The following is a 23158-nucleotide window of genomic DNA, read 5'->3' on the forward strand; positions in this document are numbered from 1 at the left end:
TTGATTCGGTTGCAACTAGGCGCCTGTATATCCTAAGGAGGAGTATTATGACTATTCCAATTTTCTACGGGGGAGTGGAATACGTAGTGAGTCTCCTAATCACCACCAAAGTACTAAGTCCCTGAAAATATACTTCTCAGATCGGAAAGGTTGAAGTGCCTTTTGTCAGTGCATTGTCCCCCTTAGCCATACGAGTGTTGGCGGCTGTTACTATAATTACATATATGATGCAGTTATTGTTAAAACCTCTCTCTAAGGAAATTATTTTTTTTATTCAACTGCCAAATCTTTATATAGTTAAATAAGACCTCTAAAAAACATACGGAGTTTTTGGCTTTACACTCTGTGCGATACCTTTCTTGCTAAGAAAACAGCATAGTAAGACTTTGATTTACAGGTAAATTGGTCGTAGTTAGCCTAGTAAAGGAGATAACGCGTTTAAACGTTCATTTAGCTTTAAATTGAGTAGCTTTTACGGCCCATATACTCAGGAGACAATAAACCAAAAGGCCTCCTCAAACGGTGGTCCATCTTTTGATACAGAGAGCCCCATCTTATAAGGAAGCTACTTTACGAAGAAGTTTTGTAGAGTATTGTTCTCTGATCCCTCTTGATTACCTTTTAATGGGCAAAATTTTGGAGCTTAAAATAGATTTGTTTTACGTTCCCTAACTAAATTTACCACTTTTTTATGTTTCGTTAATTGCTGCCTATACGTTAGAACTTGCTCAAACTTACCAGAGATTGTTTCTGAGGCCAGACCTGTCCTTTATGGTTCATTTCCATAGACCTAATCTTGCAAACTGAACCTAAGCGGCTAGTAGTAAACATAGTAACCAGTAACCTATAAGGGGTTAAGGCATGCATGGGCAAGGTATACCATTTATTCACGTTCTGGGACAGTTGACCGAAGAAAAACCATCCACACTGGTTATTAAACTTCCAGGAGAGTACTTTTATATTGTTTTGATTAGGTGAGCATGAAACGTTGGGCAAACCTTAAAACATTTTGAAGTGTCGAAATAAGTCCAGTCTACAAGGGTTGCTTTTTAAAATGGGAATCGAGACATTCATGCTTCGAGTCTAGGGGGGCTGGTTATGTCGCCTGGCAACGGTGGTACGTTGGACTGCACATCCCCTTAAATTAGACCTTATTATGTGGCTTGTAGTTACATACTGAGCACCAGAACCAAATATTTCTACACTGTACCCTCTAAATTAATGTTGTCATAACACCGGCAGAGCTCATTGGCTGGCAATTTAACACTATAATTTTTCATTACTTATAAACTAAGTGAGGTTTTTGTCTACTTTTAGTGCTAGCCCTTGTATAAACGCTTATTAAAAAACCGCTGAAAACAAGCACCTAAAACTGATCCCGATCCCGAGACTGGCATTGCGACCAGTCAGGTATCAGGATATTCTTCGTTGTTTATTATGTAGTAAATTAAGAAATAAAAAATACTTTTTGACGCTGAATACGTTGCCTTAAAGATTCCACCTATTAGGTCATAGCAACATCAAACATTTACTTAAAGGCAAAGACAACTTATTTATCATTATTATATATAATAACACTAAAAATACAAATATTAATCAAAGTGTTTAAACGTCTACACAATGAATAGGGATTTGGCTCCCCCTTCTTTTGCGACACCCACAAAAGCTGAGTTAGTGGAAACATAAAATAGCGTAAACGGGTATAATGATGCTATGGACTAACTGATAAATATCACGAAGTTTAAGCCTTTTTTAACGGTTTTTCATCTTCGTATATGACCTTGAGCTAAATATTAGTGTCAATTAAATTGTTTAAATAGGCTCAGTTACCACCAACATCCTAAAAATTGTTTTAAAATCAAGTAATCAAAATTTTATGGATTAATTTCCCGAACTAACATTAATATAATCTTTATATATAGGACTAAAAAAAATTCTTGTAAAATTTTATAAAAGTAGACTAATATATAACTAAAGATAAATAAAGCAATATACTCGTTTCTTAGCAGATTTAGTCAAAAAAATTACATAAAAATCATAAAAATCAATTAAAAACTTTGGGTTAAGTGTCACAGCTTCATGATTTTATTTACAAATTTAAAATTTTAATTTTCCTCGACACGTGAATCTAACTTTAGTAGTATTACCGAATTATTAAGCAGTTACACTTTAAAATTTAAGCTTATTGGTTAGGGTTAAAATATAAAATTTTTATTGGATAATTAACTAAATGCATTATTCGTTTTTTTTTTTTATCTTTGGCGTCCTCTACGGTTTCGTTACGAGCGCGGTACGACCATCTGATGGGTGCTGACGGTGGCTCAATTCCTACTCGAGGTGAACTTGTTAAAAAAAAGGAGAAGCCGAAAACAGTAGAAAAGGAGGTTTGAAGTATTATTAAGTTTGATTATGTGTTTGATTATGAAAAGTTATATTGTTTATAATATAATTTTTTTTTTTGCTAGAAAAAATCTCTAATTTTTTATTTATTAAAAAGGTCGTTTTAGAATCTAAATGGAGTTACTGTGCCTTGTCTAGTGAGTTTTTAAGAAAGCCTATTGTGGCCTGTAAGCTTGGAAGGTTTGCTTATGGCTAATATTTTTTAATTTAAATATTTCATTGTTTTTAAATGAAAATTTAAATTTATTACACATTATCGTATATGTAAAATAAGACTATACAATAAAGAAGCCCTTTTGAGACATTTACTTGATCGTAGTCAATATAGCGATAACGCGACTTTGGTTTCTCACATACGTGGTTTAAAGGTATATAAACAATTTTTAATATTAATTTTAACTTCATAGTAGTGTAAATATCCTTTATATTATTAAAAATTTGGTGTTATGTTTTCTTTTTTTGTTAGTACGAGTTTATTTTTTTATTTCTTTTTACAAGATATAATATTTTTTTAATTTTTATAATTGATTAAAAACTTTATGCTATCAATACATTGCTATTAGGATGTCGTTACTCTTAATTTGAAGGACAATCCCTCTTTTGAAGATAAAAAAAAAAATTTTACTACGGAATCTCAGTTTATGTGCCCCATTTCTGAACTTCCGATGAACGGCATTCACAAGTTCCGCTTTTTAAATTATATAATTTCCTTTTAAAAAAATATTTTATTTTGTATTTATAATTTTTTATAGATTTTTCTATAACTGGAACTGCGGCTGTGTTTTTTCGGAAAAGTCTTATAAAGAAGTCAAAGAAGAAAACTGTTTAGTGGTCATTTTTTAGGTTACGTGGGAAAATTGATTAATTTTAGTTAAGCAATTATAATTTTTAGTGCAATCAATCTGTGTTTGGTTTGGTTATTCCGCTTTACCCCGATAAAAGCAAAGAAGATGAACTGAGACTTTTACTTAAACTGAGCTCTTCGAATGTATCTAGAATTTTTATTTAGTTTACTTATTTTATTTGATACTATATCTAAATTTTGAATATGTTAACATTGTTCTACAATTTTTTCTTATCCTTAAAATTTAAATTTGTAATTCTAGTAAATTAAGTAATTTTATGCAGTTTAAGGCACGTTGCTACATGGAAGCTTTAGAAACGTTATATTTGCGTAAAACTTTAAGAATGCAGTTCCAAATTTATATAAGTGGAAAAAATTTAAGTCGCTTTTTTTGATTGTTAAAATTTTTGGAAGATTTTTTTTTTGTTGGGTTGATTTATTGTTTAAAATTTAGGGCCGCTGCAAAAGGAAATCAACTTCTCGCTTAAATTCTTTAACATCAGTCAGTGAAGTTTCTATAAAAAAGTTGAGGCGACTTGAGGTAGTTTTATTATTAGTATGTTAATTGTTAGGAGTAAAAGATTTTTCATAGCCGGAAGGCAGCGAAGTTTACAAGTCTATTTTTGCTGATCCCAAAAAAAAGAAACCGGAGGCTTCCTTTTTGTGTCGATCCGTTCACGGCGCTTATTTGTAGTTTTTACTTAATAAGGGCCACATTTTAATTAAAAAGATTTTTTTGCATATAAAAACTACTCGTGTGCTGTAAGTTAATAAGCCATCAAGGTTATAAAATCTTCCTTTAAACAATTGTTATGAATATTCGTTAGGTTTAGAGAGAAAACTAGTTAAAAATTGTTATAAAAATATTAGTATACGCTACGGAAAGTTGTTTGAAATAATTAAAAAAGAAAACGCTCCGAAACAGTTAGTATATGTTATATAAATTTACTCGGAAAATTTAAAAGAAATAAGAACGTTTTTAAAAAACTTTTAGTACATGCTCTCAGTATATGCAGAGGGGCAGCAGGTAGTGCACTTTTACAGGGCGGCGGGTTATGCCTCTATGAAGTTTTTTTAAATCTAATTTTCGAGTATAAGTGTTTGTAAAGAAAAAAGGCAGTGAAATTTTTTTAATTACTTTTAGAATTCTTATACTGTAGTGTTACGTTTACTCAAATTCTACGACGATTTTGATATTTATTTTGTGTTAGCTAGTACAAACTTGGAATAACTGTGTTTTCGCCCGCGTGTTCATTTTCATAGTTAGGTCAAGTTGTATACTAATAAGTGTGACTATATATTTAAGGTCAGTTTACTTTCATTTAAAAATAGATGAGAAGCTAATAAAAAAAAATATCTACATAATTTTCGGTTTACTAAAAGTTTTATAAGGAATTAAATATCTTTGTTTTCTATTAGCGACACGAGCAGCGACTTTATTATATGGCTACGTTTTTTACTTGTTAAGAAGAAGCGTCTCATAGTTGCTAGGAAATTGTCTTTTGAAATGTAAATTCGAATAGTTAACGAATTTAATAAAGGCCATTAACTCGCTTCTTAATTTGTGATTCTCCTAATCGTTTTTAATTCCTTTTTTTACTGTTATATTATTAATCGCTCAGCTCTCTTTTCATCTTACTATAAACGTTTTACTTTTTTCAGTAGAGTATGAGACGTCTAACCCTCCAAGCCCACTAACTTATTTCACGAACAACTGCTTTATACAGTTCAACCAAAAGAGCAGAGATTTAGGATAAGAAACTTTTTTTAAGAGTGACGTTATTCTTATTAATATCTTTAACTGATTAACGCTTAAACACACCTAAAATTACTCTCGATTACCTCAAAGAAATCAAAAGTAAACAAAAATCCTCAAAGCCTTCTGCGCTACGACTTGGAGGTTGCGTCGGTGTAAAGGGAAAAGAGGCAGCAAGGTTTGCCGGAAATGTTTCATCTCATAGAAGAATTAATAGAAAGGCCACAAAAAAGTCTCAATTTATTATTTTAGCCAAAAATGTCTGGAATCATAAAAGACTTCGTAAGAGGGTGACAAAAAATTCTTCACTTCTACTCATTTTCACGATTTCTCAAAGTCAAGCAAGAAAAGTCAATATTATTTTGCACACTTTGGATTATAAAGATAGTATGCTGGCCTCTACTTTACGTATATATTACGGAGAATATAAATGCTAGTTAATTATTTTGATAAAAACTTCCAGAACTTTTTTTTATCATTTTTATTTTTTTGAAATTCTGATAGACAAGCCTAGGGGCACTTAGTTTGCGTATACTTTTCAGCTCTGAAGATAATGCCGAAGTTGTAACCAGCTACCCTCTTTAAAACTATAACAAATCTAACCTGTTTTCTATAATAATAAATATGATAATGTTATGTTTTTATTCTTCTACTATTCTTATCGCTAATAGTATATTTTCCATAAGACTTCTCAGGATCGTACAATTCCCAACGACTGGCCGGAAATAAATGCTTATTTTTTTCGTACCATGAGCGCTGTACTATTTTGCCTGCGTGCGACTTTCAAATATATATAAAATTTATAACATAAAAATAAGTAAAAAATCTGATAAAATTCAAGAAAATACGCACCTCGTCTTTTTCCTTTCGAGCATCGCTCAGCAGTCGGACATCGTCATGCACATCGAATTTAAATAAAGGGCCTGACTTGCCACGGGCTTTGCTTAGAATGAAGTCATAAAAAGTATAATGCTGCGGAGTTGAAGAATATAAAGACCGTTAACAATACAACCATGAATAGAATAAAAAAAGCATATGCACGCCACAAGTCGGGCGGCTGCTACTCACGTGAGGGATGATCAGATCTTCTTTGATGTACATGAGGCTGTCGACTGCGACATTCCTCATGTCGTAAAAGTCTTTTTGCAGTCCTGCTAAGCACTTCTCCAGGAACTCTTTAATGGTATTTCCTTTTCGCACCTCGCATTGAAACACTACGAGTGGTAATCTTTAGTAGTTTAATGTATAGTTTACTTCGACTTCGCGGCGATGACCCGACCCGTCCCAGTACGAGTACACAATTTGAATCAGCTCTACTATAGTCATAATCATCATCCTTATCATAATCATAGTTATAATCGTAATAACACATTTGATGGCTTCCTGTTGCGCAATCCACTCTTTACGAAGTTTTTCTCTTAAAAGTTCTTCTTCCAGCTCTCTTTCTTGGTCCGGCAGAAAAGAGGTTTCGACCTTTTAAAGTAATAAAGTTTTTGTACGTATTCTATAAATGGCAACCAAGACTCCGAGATTGGCACCCAATAATTGAATAGGAGCCCGTTATAATAATTTTTACCCAAAAATAGAACCAATTAACATAAAATATCCGCAAATTACTGTCGGATCCTTTTTAATTTTAAAATCGAGGCAAAAGTTTTCCGAATCTTCATTATTCTCAACTTCATCAAAAGACACGACGACTTTCTTAAGCGACTTTTTATCTTTCCTTTCAGTTTTTCTTTTCAGTAATCTAAAAAAAATAAAAAGTAAAAAGTAAAAAAATTAGTTATTTACGTACATATTTTTTTTCTCTTCAAGTTTTCTTTCTTCGTCGTTTATTAAAAGTTTTTCTAAATTTTCTCTCCGTTGTCTGAAATCGTCGAGCCGTAATAAGCCGAGAGTCTTATTTATAAATTTAACATGAAATTATGATAAATATTATTATCAAGTAAAGGCACCTGATCGCTTAAAGCACTCGTAACATCCTCAGTAACAACTTTAAATTTATTATCCATCTCCTTTAATTTATTTTTCTACAAACCAGAATACATAAAATAAAATAAAAAATTTTAAAATTTATTAAATTATTTTTTTACAAATCCCAATAAGGAAAAAGTAAAAAAAATTAATTTTTATATTTAAAATTTATAAGTTATTAAGATGTTTAACAAGATAACTATTTAAAAAGTTATAAATAAGCAATTTTTTAATATAATTATAATATAAAATGTTTAGAAGTAAAGCAACAAAATTTAAACAAAAGTAAAATTTTGATGTTATAAGTTTAAAATAGTTAAAGCTATAAACAGATTTCATAAGATTTCTTAAATATAACAAAAAGTTTATATAAGCAAAAAAACATATTAACTTTATAAAAATTTATTATGTAAACTAAAAAGAATTAAAAAATGAAAAGATTACAAATAATAAAAAAGTAAAATATTAAAATAAAAATTATAAAAATATATTTTAAAACGTCTTGAATTTCTTTTTTTTTCAATTCAAATTGAAGCTTTTCAAGTTCACGCTGTTTTAGTAGCGCTTCACTGCGCCCAGCTTCGCTGGCTGCTCCTTTATACTGAGCCATGGTGTGCTAATTATCTTCGATCACCTTAGGAATTTTATAAATAAGAAAAAAAAAGATCACTTAATTATATATAAAATCAATATTTATTTAATATAGGTAACTTATTAAGTAAAAAAAAATTAAAATTAAAGCAAAAGGTATAACCTTTTTAAGCAAGTTACTACAAAATGTTCTTATAGTAAATATAAATTAAAAGTAAAAGTAAAAAGTATATTAAAACTATTTTCGTTGTATAAATATTTTTTAAATAATACTAACATAAAAAGATTAAAAATTAAATATAGAAAGTTTAAAAGGTTTTATTACTTTATATATATTTTGTTTTTGAAAAAAAAAATCAGGTAAATTGCAATAAATTAATATCAATAAAAAATGTATATTAAATTTTAAACTAAAAAAAATTTAAAGTTATATAATATTTTTATATTACCCTTTTTTACAGTATTTTAGTAATAATATATATAATGTATTGCTTACAAAAACCATATTACATAACTATTACCCATCTACAAAATTAATATACAATCGCGTGTTCAAAAACTATAAAAGCGTCAATACTTGTAATAATTTTAAACAAGTGTAATAAACTTAATTCTAATATAGTAAATAATAATATGAAAAAAAATTTATATATCAAAAAGGTCACTAAAAGAATCTATAAAAATAATGTACAAAGAAAGGCCTATATTACAATTTTTTAGGTAAACGTTTAACTAAGTTGGCTTGACACTCCAATGAAAGGTTCCACTTTAAATTTGCAACTACCGCCGGGTCCCAGCTGAAATAGCGAGAATATATTGTCACATGGAGAGATAACACTGTACCCACGGAGCTACGGCGACAACTCTCATCTTTTTTGCCTCTTACTCTTCTTTCTCTATCGGGGTCGCTACCTATTGTGGGAATAGTAGTTAATGGGACAGTTTATAACATATACATAACGTCTTAGTGTTTGAGTTATTTTTAAAAGTTTTAATCATAATCAGTCACTTTCTAACTAGTTTTAACTCTAAGAAACTAACAAAATAAAATCCTTTTATTTACTACTATACACAGGTGTACATATAATATTAGTACTTTGTTTAAAAAAGAAAATAGTAGAAGTTAAAGGGGCTAAATCGAATTTCTCCAAAAGTGTGACGAACGTACAACTAAAATATAAGAGTTACAGATGTTTAAAGCTTAAAACAAACATATTTTGCGATTTATTAAGCCGTAGCATGTTGAGGATATAAAGGAAATTGTGGTGGTGGCTTAATTTAAGGTGAGAATTTTGTTATTTCGAGTTACGACGGAGAATTCATGGCCGCACTTAAAAACATTTTAAGTTTTTTAGAACATGGGAAGTGCAAGAGAGGCGCTTAATTTCTATTACAATTCATTAGACGTAATATTGGAGCTTGTTTAAACTTTATTTGGAGGAAAATCAAGACTGTAGTAGTAACGTGAGAGGAAGTTAATGAACTTCTATTGTTGGATTAAACTAGAAAAACAGATGTATTTTTAAAAATGGCGAGAAAGGGGGACGAGATTTTTAAGTTCTCTCATTCGTTTTGAGGAGAAAACAAACTTTAAATATGCTAAAGTAATTTAAAAATAGGTAAAAAATTAATTTTAGAGAGAAAAGATTCTAATTTTCGTAATGTTGAACTTGACTTCCAGGAGGTAGTGAGTTTTTGTTAAGTTAGGTATTCAAAAAAATTGGATTGTAGGCTTACGGGTAAAGATTACTACTTGAGAGATAAAGAATCAGAGATAGGCGGACCTAAACTTTTTGACAGGCGTACGAGACCTTGTTAACAAATATTACTGGTATGAATAGGATTTTATAAAATAACTCTTAGGGACATAACACACATTTTACAACACCTGGTTAGGAAGAATTACCTCATCTGCAACAAGCAACTGAATTAGAAGGATATATAATTTAAGATGGCAGCTCGATAGTGAGTATTAGAATATTGGAACTGCTTCAAGTGGCATCAATACGAAATGAGAGATCTTTTAAAACGTAAAGCGGTCAAGGGAGTGTGTAAAAAACTTTGGAGGATTGAAATGTTGGAACCTACTGTTGACTATCAAAAAAAACAATACCGTGGTAATAGAAAACCCGAGTACAAGTATACCCGTCAGCAGATTCTAGACAAGAACTTCAGAGATACATGACAACGTGCGACACACTACAAGGCCTTAATTAAACAATGTATTATTAATAACTTTGGAACTCGAAGGGAGGTTTATTAACTCAAAGGCTGAAAAAGGCAGGATACTTTAAATTAAACCGCTAAAATTTTTCATTAAAATCTTAGATAAAAAGAGTCTAATAAGTATTTCGTGTTCATATTGCCGGAAGAGGAAGAGTCAAATGAACTGTTCTTTTATTTAAGTATATAAACGCGCCTTTAGAATATTAGAGGGGTATGGAGAGGATTAGGATGGGTTAAAAAGAGTGCGCGTTTGTGTTAATGACTGCTTGGGGGCGGCAAAATATGGAGGTCGGGTGTTAAAAGTGGTCATAAAGTTAAAATTTTGTCGGAAACTAAAGTTCGAGGAGTGAAGATGTGCTTGAGGACCGAGTTCAGGCTTTTACAAATGTGATGAAGCCAGATAACAAGGAGAATTGACGGGATATTTTGCAAGTAATAAATTTTTGGAGTGCTTATTATGTTCTACAGTACGCAGAAATATTGAAACCTTTGAAGACTATAAAGGGAAAGTTGAGTTTATTTGGAAGGGAAAAAAATAGTGGGGAGGGGAGGTCGGGTAATATATTATATATTCTTAAAAATATGTTATGTGTTAAATTCTCCTCACAGCAAGGTTCTCTTTTAAAAGTACGAAGAAGAGTTTGCTATATCGCATTTGTAACTACAAAGCTTAATGATGCTCAGAAGAGATACAGCATTATTTATAGGAAAGCATTAGCGTGGCGTGGTATACAAATTAACTAGTAGATTTTATTTTTTATATTAAGTAGCCGGCGGCTTATAGTAAAGATAAACCATAAGGGCTTATTTGGTTATTCAGGATTAAATGTGAATGCCAAATAGTGAGAGGAAAACGTATACACCGAATTCAACAAGTTACGAATAATTTAATTGGACCATATGTTACGTCCCTGCTAGGAAAGGGGGGGATGATTGCAAATTTGATTTCTAGGTTAACTAAGAGGAAGGAAAAAATTGGAAGCAGAGAGTGAAGTAATGGTCCAGGCGACTAGAACGGGCGTCTAGTAAAAAATAAGTAAAAGGGTTCCGTAGAATTTTTTATGTTGTTCAAATAAGATGGTAAGATTTTTAAACGTGTAATTGGATTGAGCGCATGTAGAGCTGGTCCGTAAATGTGACACTTGTATTCGATTTAGTAACAACCTTGGAACACCTCCATGTGGGTTTATTTCAACTGTATTCGTAAGTCCTTTTCCTCTATTAGTATTAAACGATGACCCCATCTATGTTCAGCGAAGGTTATAGATAACTGTTTATTTATAACACTTTTTTATGTTATTAATTTATGCAGATGCTCGGTAAAATTGAGGGCAGACTGCTTAGTTTGGCTAATAATTTAGATCAACTGGCGGGGTCCATATTCAGTTTCCGCTAGATATCGATTCTTTTTAAAAATTTCATAAAACTATGTAGAGTTTGCAAACTGTAAGTGTGCGATCTAGTGGATTGCGAGGCCGTTGGAAGCGTGCCCCTCTGCCAGGGTTCGTATTTAAGTTCTCGAGGACACTAGTGTTTTAAATTGCTTACAGACACCTTTCAAAAGAGAAAGTATTTGCAATGTCGGAAAAAGACTTTAAGTCTGCGTTTTAAACCCAGTTTATAGTATAATGCGTAATTACGCAAAAATTAAGGTGCGCCAGTCCTTAGCTTCAGAAGCTTGTTTGGTTTCGTCTGCAGGACTGCAATCGCCAAAGGTTTTTCGTATGCCCAAGCAGCAGTGTGTAGGTCACTATAGGCCGCACGCATACTTTTTAAGACAAAATTTATGGCGCAGGTACACTGAGCTTTTTGCGCACAACAATGAGGAAAGCGGATGTGTAGTAGCTTTGATCTTAGCCGTAATAAATTCTACTTAGTGCCGCCAAGTCGCTTATCGTTGCTGACGCCCTATTATTAACCTTAAAGTTCCATAAGATATTAACACCTTCCAGAATTATAGGCGAAGGTAATGTAGTGCATCTTCTTGAAAAGAAATTTGCTTACTTTCTTTACCGTTAATGGTTACTCCCCTTTGCGGGTAACAGTTAGAAACGTTTCTAGTAGCGTTGTAGGTGTTACCATATTAATAAAGGACTCTTAGAGGACGCATAAAAGGGTGGTTTCGTCGGCGCAGGAGGTGGAACACTCCGCGTGTACAGCGCGAAAAACGGGGGTGAGAGCAAAGAACCCTGCGAGTACCAGCTGTCAGTCAACGATATGGCGATAGCGCAAATTTAATTTCTCACTTGGAAGGGGCATGTGCATAGAAACGATGCTAATACCTTGTAGAGGGCTACGGAGTACTCAGTACGCGTGGTTTGTGTAAAAGACCATTATGTCATACGCGGTCGAAGTCTTATATAACGGCGAGAAAGGCGACGCCTGTAAAAAGGATGTTGACCGTTGAGTGGCCCCTTAAGAATGCGAATTGAAATTCTGAGAGCGCTCTGTGTATTTCTCAAAACACTTTTTATCGGCGTATTAAAACAACCTTCCCAGATTTACCCACTGCTAGAATCAGGCTAATAGGACGATAGTTGCTTGGATATGGTAAAGCATGCCGAGTCTTTAAGCATCACCAAAGTGATGGTTTCCCAACATGTTAAGAGGAAGCTAAGAAACACTGCACAAATGCACGGCGTACCAAAAAGTTGAGTCTTTCCCATTTCGGTCAGTTGATCTAGAGGGTGACTCTCACTTAACAATGCGATATATACCTTCACCCTGCAACAACTGCTGCTGTGCGTCCATTTTTTTCGGTGATCACCTTTGGTATTCCACTACAAGAGTGTCAGATAACGCAAAGGACTTCTCTAAACAACCATTTGCGGTCGTCAGTTACTTATCGCTCGAAGAAATGTTTCATGGATTTGCGAGTGGTGCATTATCTCTGCTAATTGTTTTAAAGCAGTACGTCGTTGCTGTTGAGCCGAGTGTGATGCAAAAGATTTTTTTCATGACTGCAAAAAGGGGCATCGGCGTTACTGGAGGCGTTTCTGCGAGTCGTTGACGTGTCGATGATGAAAAAGCAATCACAGCGGTTCTTCAGACGGTCCTCTCGCGCAGATTGATGATAGAGTTTTGTGTGCTGCGGTCCAAGCAGTGCTGCCCTATGCGATCACTCTTATGCAGTTGCACACTTAAAGGAAATGGTTTTAAGGCGAAGGTTGTCGGTTCTTATTTTTTTAACAGGTGTACAAACCCAGACGGAGGCAACCGCTTAGCGCGGTCCTCGCCGTATGGGCAGATTGCATAAAGTCACGCCATACGAGGGGGAAATTAACAGGTTAAATACGTGAAATCATCATTCCGGGATTGAGAGAATTTTTTGTTTTTGTAGGGAAGTCGTACACGTAACCACCCGGCCAGAGAAATGCAAGTTACCACAGACGGGAATCGAACTCGAGACCGTGGATAGCGCGACAAAGCTCCAACCACTGTGCTAAGGTGACAGCTCTCACCTCAGTGTGATGGTTTTGTGTATTTATTTAACTTGTTAGAAATTATTCCAGCATACCAAAAGCGCTCGAAGAGCCCACCAATATAGGCCACAATTTCTTGTCAAAAAAGGCAAGGGGAATTATTTTTACTCTACGCGTACGTGGTTCTTTTGGTTGCACTCGTTTCAACTGTTTCTTCAGATAAGAAGCAAATTCCATTTTTTCTATATCTGATTTGGTAAACGCTCGCCATTCTAGCAGTGAAAGTGTTGAAGGCAATTTTTAGTTTATATCGTTCTTAATATTACAGCTTCTTTTATAAATTTCCTTAAAATTATTAATAATAATTTTAATACTAGTGGTATTAGTATAATTACTATTATGATTACTATTAAAGATTTTAAAGGCTTTTCATTATAACTATTACTACTGCTTATAATAAGGATGTTATAATTACTATTCCTACTAGAGGGCACCAGAAATCTTTTGCTATCTTCCAAGAAGTCCTCTTTTTACGTGCAAGGTTTGTCTAAAAGTTGTAGCGCAGAAAAAGAATTAGTATTTGATAATGTTCTATTATTAATTTAAAAGGCACCTTTCTTTTTTAAGATTTCTTTTTAATTTCAAATTGGTGAGTTATAGTCTTCAACAATTCTAATTCTTTTTTTTTTTTTTTCAAAAATTTGTTCACCGCTAATAATTTTTTAGAGCAGCATAAAGATAACCCATATTTTTTTGATTATAATTTGTGGAACTAGACCCTTAAGAATGAATTAAGATATAAAGTAAGGTAAAATAGCTAATAGATTAAGCTCGAGCAAAAAAAAAAAAAAAGAAAAAAGTCGCTGAGCACGAGCCTTACATTCACTTCTGGCCAAGGGATTTCAAACTAAAAACACTAAAGGGGCTTACGTTAAAAAAAAGTCGATATGCCAGGGAAAGCAAGGGCCTAAATAAATTTGAATGGAATTTTTAAGTGTAGAAAGCGCACGGACAAGGTATTTCGCCCAGTACCATGATCTGTTGGCTGTACTTGAAACTGATTTTAACTTTGGTAGTAAAAAAAGGGCATTATAGATTAAAAAAATGAATTATGCATATATTATGTTTATTCCTTTTGTTCAGTAAGGTCAATATACGAATTCTAACAAGGGTGATAGCGTACATACTAGTCTTAAGATTGTGTTAAAGCAATCTCATTTACATATAAGTATTGTTATTTTTTTTTTTATAAATTTTTTTTAGCCCCAAGCCATATATTTCGAGCCCATTGCGCGGTCTTTTCGTAACTGGCTCCATCCTCAGGTAATCATTGGTGTGCTGATTGTTACAGATTAAAACAATTAAAACCATTTTATAGGAATCTAGAGTTGTCGCCGTAGCTCAGCGGTTCAGAGCATTATCGCACAAACTCAATGTCGTGGGTTCGATTCACACCAACCCGACTCTCTTTTTCTATCCTTGATGGTCGCATATTTAGCCTCGCCTTTATAAAGACTAATTACATTACTCAAGTATTATTAATACTAGTACCATTACAAAATAGCTCCAAAAGTTCACTAAGCTTGCATCCTTCGGATCAAAGGAGTCAGTGTATGTAACATCACTCATTGCTAGACCTGCGTTCGTCTCCGGTACTAACGTGAAGAAGTTTAATCTAGCAACTGAACCGTCCATAGGTGGCGTTAGCCTTGCCTAGAAAAACGTTGTCCAAAGGTTCAATCTGAAGGCCCTGATATATGGCACCTTTGCAAACAAAACCAAGATCCCCCGTCATAAGGCAAAGCTTGCTTCGTGTTATTTAAAACAAAGAGATTATCGCAGTTAGTCGTAGGCCCAATCAGTAAAGGCATGTGTCATGATTGGCCGAATACACACATAAAGTGTCGTTTATTGCGCCACGAAAGTTTTTGCTACGGGCATAAAGTATGGGGTAAAGGGTTTCAACCACTGCCCTGGCCTTCGCCGCGATTTAGTTAATGTGCGACCGCCACGAGAACTTATTATCAATAATACCACTTAGTTAATTACCTTGATTTTGAAGGTCAGCGACGGTTATGTGAGTCTTTGTTTTTAAAGGGCCTGCTCTTTTCCGCGTTAATAGCGATTTCCGACGATGACATTTGGCAAGCGTCTCTAGGTGCTACAAGGGATACTGCGGCAATAAAATAAGCGATTTTGACGAGAAGTAGATCACCGTAGCACCGCAATGAGGGATACCGCTGTGGTGGTCATTAGTAGACTGTGGACCGTCGCTCACCTAAAGTGATGGAAAAGCTTCTTTTGGGACTGTAAGTGGTTAGGGGCGAGGGCGGATCGCCGATATATCAAAGACGCGGTCCCTAAGGTAAGAGCTGATCAAAGTACCCTTGTCATTTTGTAATTAAAAACATAAATCTTATGTGAGTTAAAATACCAAGTCTCTACCCATAATATTATAGCACTAATACTTATACGGTTTATAAACACGCTACTTAGGGGTGTTAGTTTAAGCATGTTTAATTAGACGCCATGGCTAACGGTTAATTTTTTTATGGTTATATCTCTTATAGAGTTTTGAAGTATTTTTTAAATGGTAATTTAATAGGATAATTACTCCTCAACACACGGTTAAAATCTTGCAAGACACTAGTTGACCTTCCTTTTGAGTTGTTTGGTAGAAAGGTGTATTTCCTTAAAAAGTGTAACTGGGTGAGATGAGCGGTATTTGCAAGTGTAATATAGATGGTTAGCTGAAAAAGAAAAATAAAGGAAATTAATCCTTTAAAAAACTAAGCAAGAAAGTATGAGAGGGCGTAGCTCCAGTATTTACAACTTTTTACAGGTGTAAGTGGTTATGGTTGTTGTGAGTGACAAAGTACATACTCTTTTAAAAAGGTGTGATTCTTGTTAATACGGAGTTCCATATGTGTAATAAACTAACCTTGTGTATAATAGTCTTTATAATGTTCTAACTTAGAATTGAAATCTAGAAGTTTTAACAAGCTCAACGCAAGACAGGGACCTTTTCTAATAGTCTCTGAGAGAGACAGACGCCAGGCGCCATCATTTACACAGTAAATTATATTTTAAACTAAAAAACAAATTATATAAGTATACGCTTGACTCCCTTGATGTCCTAGTTAGATCTCATATTAAAAGTATTGAAATTCAATTGTAGACGTGTAACTTTTTTTACTTTCAAAGAGCGCTTAAAAATTTTTAATACCGGCAAGGCATATGAAGAGGATATTTTATGAGACAATATATGGCACAGAGGTATAGGCAGTGTTAAAACAAATCACACAGTTTACATATCTGTATCTTTGTTTGTTTATTTTGCATCGGGTAATTAACGCAATCTGACTTAAGTGTATCTTTATTGGAGGTAATAACCCAGTAAGATTATTATCATATGTATATAAAACCAAAATTTTACAATTTTGTAAGCTAGCACCTCATAATAAGGGAGGCCTAGCTGGCAGTGGTGCCGGCCGAGGTCCCCAAGTGGCAGCGAGGATTTCTTGCAAGACTTACTTAGTGGTCCCATATTAACATAATATTCCATTTTATATATAAAATTATAATTTTTTTAAAGATTATAGTGTTTCTACATTAATAAAGTTATAAGCCCACGTGTAGTAAAAGAAATGAAACATGAGATTGAGGTCAACATACTATTTGTAGAGTGATATAAGTTTATTGCTATTCCAATTAGCTCTAAGTCTTTTTTTTTGTGAGGGCTTGTAACTTTTTTTTTGGGATAAGTGTATGCTTCTCAAATAAACTATAAAACATTTAATTTGTAAGGGTTTTTAAGTTGGAGTTTTTAAGTAGAGAGCATAAGCCCGTCACGGCATTTATCCATATTTCATGAACTTCAACTTTATGTTTAAATATTAAGTAAACCTAGTTGACTAACTATTTTACTTAGTAGTCCTCTAGACTACTAAGATATTTATTAAATTCAACGAAAACCATTACCTTTATAATATCGCTGGTCCTCTAGACCCACGTAAAACTATAACACTAAAGTCGCGTTAAAAACCGAAAAAGGAAGAAAGATCAGAAAGAAAAAAAATGAACTAGCCGCTATGTGCTTTATTAAAATATATATATATATACCATACATGCTGAGCGATTGATTTTATAAAGGTACCTAATAAACAATAAATAGTTACCCTAAATTAATCAAATTTTTAATCCGTGCTGGAAGGTGATTAAATTTGAAACAGCTTACAGGTGTGTGACAAGAACCTCTGATTTATAACTCCCAGAAGTAGCTTATTAAGAAAGTAGCAAGAAGTCTGCGTGCCATATGTCTTCGCTCTTTATTATGTGCAACTGTGGGTGGTTTTAGTAAGTACTTTGATAAGCTTGGCAATGAGTCTATTTGCCACTCGAACGTAGTGTTCATCGTGAAATGTTTCTCTCGCTCAAGCGTATGAAGAGCGTCTTCGATTTAAAGGTTAAAACCGTAGGGTCATGTCTCCTAATAATATTCACTACTTCCTTTTGACGCTGTTTGAAGTTAAACAGACCTTAGTACGAACGTGTACTTCTCTAACTTCTTCAGATAAGTATGGACACCATTTCAAGTAAAAAAAAAAATTTGTCAACAGGCATTGTGCTAAAAGCACTAAAAATATAGTTAAAAAAAGTTATAACACAAGAGTACAGGAAAAAAGAGGTCATATCGGTGTTATATTTGAAAGTGCAAACAGTTTCAGCTAATTAAAATAGGCGGAAGCTAAAAAAACCCTCTCTTAAAATCCCAATTACGGGATTTGTGTTGCCGTAAGCGTAGATTAACTGTTTGCCCTCCACCAACTTTTGTGAATTATTACTAATGTAGTTGTGGACCTAAATGCTCAGTAACATAATCACATACAAATAAATTAAAATATCTAACTTACCCTCATAGGGACTTCCGTAATTTCCATGATAGCTCTAGGCGCAATATGCTTTAAACAACAAATATTTTAGTAAGTTCTATAAAAATATAAATAAAAAGTAACCGTCTGCTTCCACCTCTCTGGTTACTACTAGATAAAAGTTGTACAGCCACTCGGTAATGCAAGGATCATTGGTACTTAGTTTAGAATTAATCACACTATTACAGGTTGGGATAGAAGTTTGAAAGAATTTCGGCAAAATGTTTCAAGCAGATCGTATCCATAACTAAATGACTGGGTAAAGAGAAAGTTTATAAAAGTAACAACGCCCAGTATATTTTAACAAGAAGCTGTCACTGTTCTTAGATTAGCACTAACCCAGCACCACGAGAAATCGGCTGGTACACGTGGATATTAGTGTCACCGAAAATACGAAGTATGTATTTATACTATAAATGCTAAACAGCTCAAACTTGGTACCAAACCACGCTAATCGCCTGTTGAGGAAACTCCACGAAATAAGAATAACGTAGATATTTCTCATTGGGTTCTTTCGAATAAGCGGAATTTGTTTTTCTGTAATTTTCCTGGTGGTGCCTACAAGATAAGCACAATCGCATTGAGAGTGATGACCTTATGGAGAGATGTGCAGCCCACAAGTTTTTGACCAAATAATTGTAAAGTTAAAAACTTAATCTGCAAAGCAAACAAAAATAAAATTAAAACATCCATTTATCATTTTATTCGATAAATAAAAGAAAATTTGACATAAATAGCTAAAAGTAGACAACGAGGATAGTATCATGGAATCAAACCCTGCCTGTATACCGCAAGGAATACTCTTGTGTACGGAGTGTTCATAAAGTTACTAAAATTTAAAAACTATATGCATGCCTCTGTTTAACGCGCACTTGGGCACGTTTATATTGTCAAATTTATTTAAAATTATGAGAAGTATTTTTTCTAAAGAAGTGAATATCGTTAAATTATCAAAGAAAGTTATAGTGTTAGCTATAAAGTTACTCAATTTTATAATTGCTTATAATTATTATGAGCACTAGTTAAACACTTATAGTTAAATAAGTTATTCACTTAAATATACTAATTTATATAATTTTTCATTTAAACACACCTAACATAAAACTACTACCAAAGTTCCGCATGTGCAAATAACTTTTTAGATGTTAACGTACTTCATAACGATTTTTCTAAAAGTACAATCTAAATTATACGGTAGACTTCCACAAACCATTATATTGGGCATATATCTAACGTCATAAACGAAAACTTGAACTTAAGACAGCAAAATAATAAAAGCTCGACAAATTTCTGTTATATATTTTTTAATACTCGGATCAATGTAATGGCTGTAAATTGGAACTATTCTTTCCATTAATTAAGTATTATATGAAGACAAAAATGAACTTAAGAGTAATTAACCAAAGAGTTAATTGCAGTTTATTAAAATAACAAATTTTTGATTTAAGATTTAACACTTACCAGAGGCTTTTTGCCGTAAAAGATTCAATGTAGACCCTTAAAAAAATCATTAAAAATATGGTCTTACAACTTTGCTTTTGAGAAAAGTTTGTGATTGTTACTGGTATATTAAAAAACCAAATACCGTTAATTAGCGTATATTCGATTTTTTGTTGTCTATTGTGCTTAGCTTAAGCAGCAATCCACAGTATTCTTAAAATCGCTCCTCTTATCCACGCAGAGGCTTGCAGAAAAAAAAAAGCTCTACAGAAGAATGACCCCTGACTTTTTGTCTAATACGCTATTACATATTAAGAATCCTAGAACTTATATGTATATCCTTTAGAGAAGCCGGGAAAGGTTGCTCACAAATATTTATCCTCTAAAATAATTTCAAAACTGGGAAGTAGGACTGAGTTATTGAGGCTCAGATGCCCATCTACTTATTGTGAAAATTTTCTCGAAAAACCACTACCAGGACAGATGACTAGAGGCACTAGAACACAAGGTTTGAGGTTTTGACGGGTATTTCCTTTTACACCCTGCCCTTTCAACTTTATTTAATTAAAACGAGATATACATAGTATACAATAACTCCTACGTACTTATTATTAGCCAATCTATGTCAGTAGGATTTTCGTTGATAAACCATTGGATTATCTCTACATGAGTAGGTAGGTCTATATTATGCTGTAATGTAACGTTCCTTTTACGGCAAGTAGCTCATCATTATAACATATTTATCCCCTTTACCCTTATTTCGATGTTTACATTGCTTCATTTTATAATCCAGTTAAAATGGAAGTTATAAAATAGTAATTAAATTGGTTTGACGGTAGTTATATATCGTTCACTGTGATTTAGTGCAAACCAAGTACTTTTAAATTAAGCTTTCTTAGTATTGTCTTAAACACTCATCAGAGTTTAATTTTTTTAAATTTGTGTTACTTCGCATATTAATTAAAGGTTTTTTAAGTAAAAACCAGGTTTAAATGAAATGTTACTTCAAAGCTTAACAACTAATTGCGTGCGTCATTGGTGTGGTATATTTTTCCCTTTTATATAATAAACCACCTACTTGAAAAGTTGTTTTTTGCCAATTTTTTTTATTATAACTTTATTTTTTTTTTTCCTACATCAAATAAGGGTAACTTAAAATTATCAAATCGGTTTCAAAGTTAAATTTTATACCGCTGACGTTGCTCAGTGAGTTTGTTATAATATTGGTTTACTGTCTTTCTTGTGCTCTTCTTTTTTAGGTCTTTCTTAATTATTTGCCATAAATGCAGTTTTACAACGCAAAGGATACAACAAGATTGACTATCAACGTAGAATAAGTGTAGTTACCGTTGACCCATATTACAGAATCAATTATCCTCATTCTACCAATTTTTGTTAAAACAACATTAAAATAAGCTTTTCAACAATAATCTTGTTATTAAATTTTAATAGCTATAAAAGCAAACTATAATAAGTTAAAGAAAATTTTTATACAAAGTCAGGGATTACATATCTGGTTTAACTTAAAAATAGTACATTAATGAAACCTATTTAAAAGGAAGACATAAATTGAAAATTATAAAGGTGGGATTTTTTAAATATTAATTTTTCATTTAACATTAGTTAAAAGATCTACCAGAATTACTACTATACTTATTATAGTAAGTACAGTAAGTTTGAAAGGTTTTTTAAGCCCCTATATTTGTAATATTTATGCCTATATTTAGTCTATACACCTATAGGCACTCACATCATGAAAGAAGCAAAAATATAAAAAATAAAAGTTTGTAAAGATCACATAATGTTACCACTTTTCTACCATGCTCTATCTTGGTGAATTCTATAAAGTGTTCTATTGGATTCTTTATAATAATAATGGTATTTCTTAATTAGTTTAAAATATCTTGCGTGTAATGCAAAAAGTTATTTTTTTCTACATAAACCCACATTTCAGATTTCTACCTTTTTTTTTAAACAAAAATTTACGAAGATTAATCAACAATTTTCTTAGAAGAAATAACGCACAATTAAAATGGGCCTATACCAACTTTCATAAAACGCGTAGTCAAAAAAAGCATGCTTGGAAACTGTGTGTAATTATTTTCTTATTACTCCTTTAATTATTATTAATTATATTAAAAAATTGTTTTACTATGTAATAAGCAATTAACGGGGGAATACGTAAGAGGTGAAATAAAATTATTGTCAGTTCCTTGTGGTCATGCCTCAATATCTAGGTATAGACTGCCAGCGTAACTACTAAACATGTAACAGATATCTAATTAACCAAAAAAGAGGTTTCTCTTAATTTTTTTCCCCTTAAAGAAGGGTCAAAAACGCAGTATAAGAGATACGCGTTTATTCGGCGGTCCCAAGTTTTAGCATGTGTTGCATATACCTCTCTACCTTTTATCTTGAGAGCGAAATACATACGCTAGAACTCCATGAAGCTTTGATAACAGCGACGTAGGCTTTATCGTCAGTATTTAAAAATTCTTTTCAGGCAACTGCGTAAGTTGGGCTCCCAGTGGAAAACACTGTGCCTTTTGAGTGTTTACGTTTGTTAGCTACCATTGTGGTTTTTGTTTAATGTTGTATTTACGCTAGCTGGCTCTACGGGTGACATAAATGCCATGCTTTACCTGAGACCCTTGCGATGATAAGGATTTAATCTTACTTGTCTTGAATTTTTCTTTCTACTTTGGAAGAATAATCGAATTATTATTTCTAGAGCGGTAGTTCGTTTTGTTCTACCAAAGCAGAACTTTTTCATTATTTATAGCATAGTTAAAATCTAGATTCTGCTATTATTTTAAGTACTCAAGTGCTTAACTTCTTTAGCATCATCGTATAGTAATCTAGTTCTTCTTTAGGAGCATTTAGGAGTCGTCTATTGATCTGGACAGTGATCCCTAGCTTTATTCAAGTTCTATGAGGTAGATAATTCTTTAGATTTTTCTTTTTCCTTCTAAATTGATAGCTACCTCTAATAGATTTATTTGCATATTCGATATAAGATACTTACAAGTTTAAAACTATTTGTTCTCTTGGTACTTTGGTACTTCAGGAGCTTTTCTGTGAGGTTCGTCCCTCATGAGCTCGTTACAAACTGGTTGGTTCTATGAGCGTTCTACTAAATAGCTGTGCAAAGGTTAAAACAAGATCTGACATTGGTTCTTTCTGCTAATCTAACTAACTGTAGGTTGGTTGACCTAAAAGTAAGAACAAAGGGAGCTAAGATGGCTTGCTTAACGAATAGATTAAGCTCTTGTTAAAATAAAATGAAAACACAATCAATTTAATGGCTATCGTTCTAGCAATCTTTCTGAAACTTTAAAGTCTTTGTGGCGCCTCTAAAGCAACGTGCAAATCTGTAACTTAAAAACTAATGAAAAGTGAAAATTATAGGTTTAAGTGAATTACAATAAGTAACGAAATTAACGCTATACTGGGACCCGGCGCCTTTTGTGCAGTATGCTTCTAATTTGGCCAAATAAAGAACTTTAAAACGAACTATAAGGTAGAAATCAGTCTTGGTTAAAACACCTACAACTAAAATAATATGTAGTAA

At 32.9% G+C, this 23158-nt stretch overlaps 2 protein-coding genes and 1 long non-coding RNA gene across 3 annotated transcripts; 1 reads left to right on the forward strand and 2 right to left on the reverse strand.

Annotated features, from left to right (window-relative positions):
* The first annotated feature begins 2300 nt into the window (after positions 1 to 2300).
* Positions 2301 to 3938, forward strand: LOC135120648 (replication termination factor 2-like). The gene is made up of 8 exons (XM_064044985.1): positions 2301 to 2384; positions 2498 to 2580; positions 2675 to 2768; positions 2964 to 3082; positions 3153 to 3231; positions 3293 to 3388; positions 3699 to 3785; positions 3837 to 3938. Exons 1-8 carry the CDS (start codon positions 2304 to 2306, stop codon positions 3936 to 3938), a joined length of 741 nt encoding a protein of 246 aa, XP_063901055.1. The 5' UTR covers positions 2301 to 2303.
* A 1695-nt stretch (positions 3939 to 5633) lies between these two features.
* Positions 5634 to 6725, reverse strand: LOC135120649 (protein FAM50B-like; the record flags this gene model as incomplete). The annotated part of the gene is made up of 6 exons (XM_064044986.1): positions 5634 to 5780; positions 5853 to 5972; positions 6069 to 6200; positions 6255 to 6316; positions 6371 to 6473; positions 6618 to 6725. Coding segments are annotated over 6 exons (672 nt in total), but the record flags the coding sequence as incomplete, so codon positions are not given.
* Positions 6726 to 6840: 115 nt separating this feature from the next.
* On the reverse strand, positions 6841 to 8327 carry LOC135120640 (uncharacterized). Its single transcript, XR_010278674.1, has 4 exons — positions 8279 to 8327; positions 7477 to 7611; positions 6959 to 7033; positions 6841 to 6902 (listed from the first exon to the last, which is right to left on the reverse strand). It is a non-coding gene; the product is annotated as an uncharacterized LOC135120640 (long non-coding RNA).
* Positions 8328 to 23158: the final 14831 nt, after the last annotated feature.

Source organism: Zophobas morio, unplaced genomic scaffold (genome assembly GCF_036711695.1).
Source record: "Zophobas morio isolate AGI-343-1 ecotype UQ-CSIRO unplaced genomic scaffold, CSIRO_AGI_Zmor_V1 ptg000403l, whole genome shotgun sequence".
Classification (NCBI taxonomy): Eukaryota; Metazoa; Arthropoda; class Insecta; order Coleoptera; family Tenebrionidae; genus Zophobas; species Zophobas morio.

Excerpts from the sequence above, each read along its gene's own strand:
- LOC135120648 (XM_064044985.1), top strand. The coding sequence starts at position 2,304 with ATGGGTGCTGACGGTGGCTCAATTCCTACTCGAGGTGAACTTGTTAAA. Across the intron at positions 2,581-2,674 it reads GTGGCCTGTAAGCTTGGAAG|ACTATACAATAAAGAAGCCC; the intron begins GTTTGCTTATGG and ends ATGTAAAATAAG. Across the intron at positions 3,232-3,292 it reads AAGAAGAAAACTGTTTAGTG|TGCAATCAATCTGTGTTTGG; the intron begins GTCATTTTTTAG and ends TATAATTTTTAG.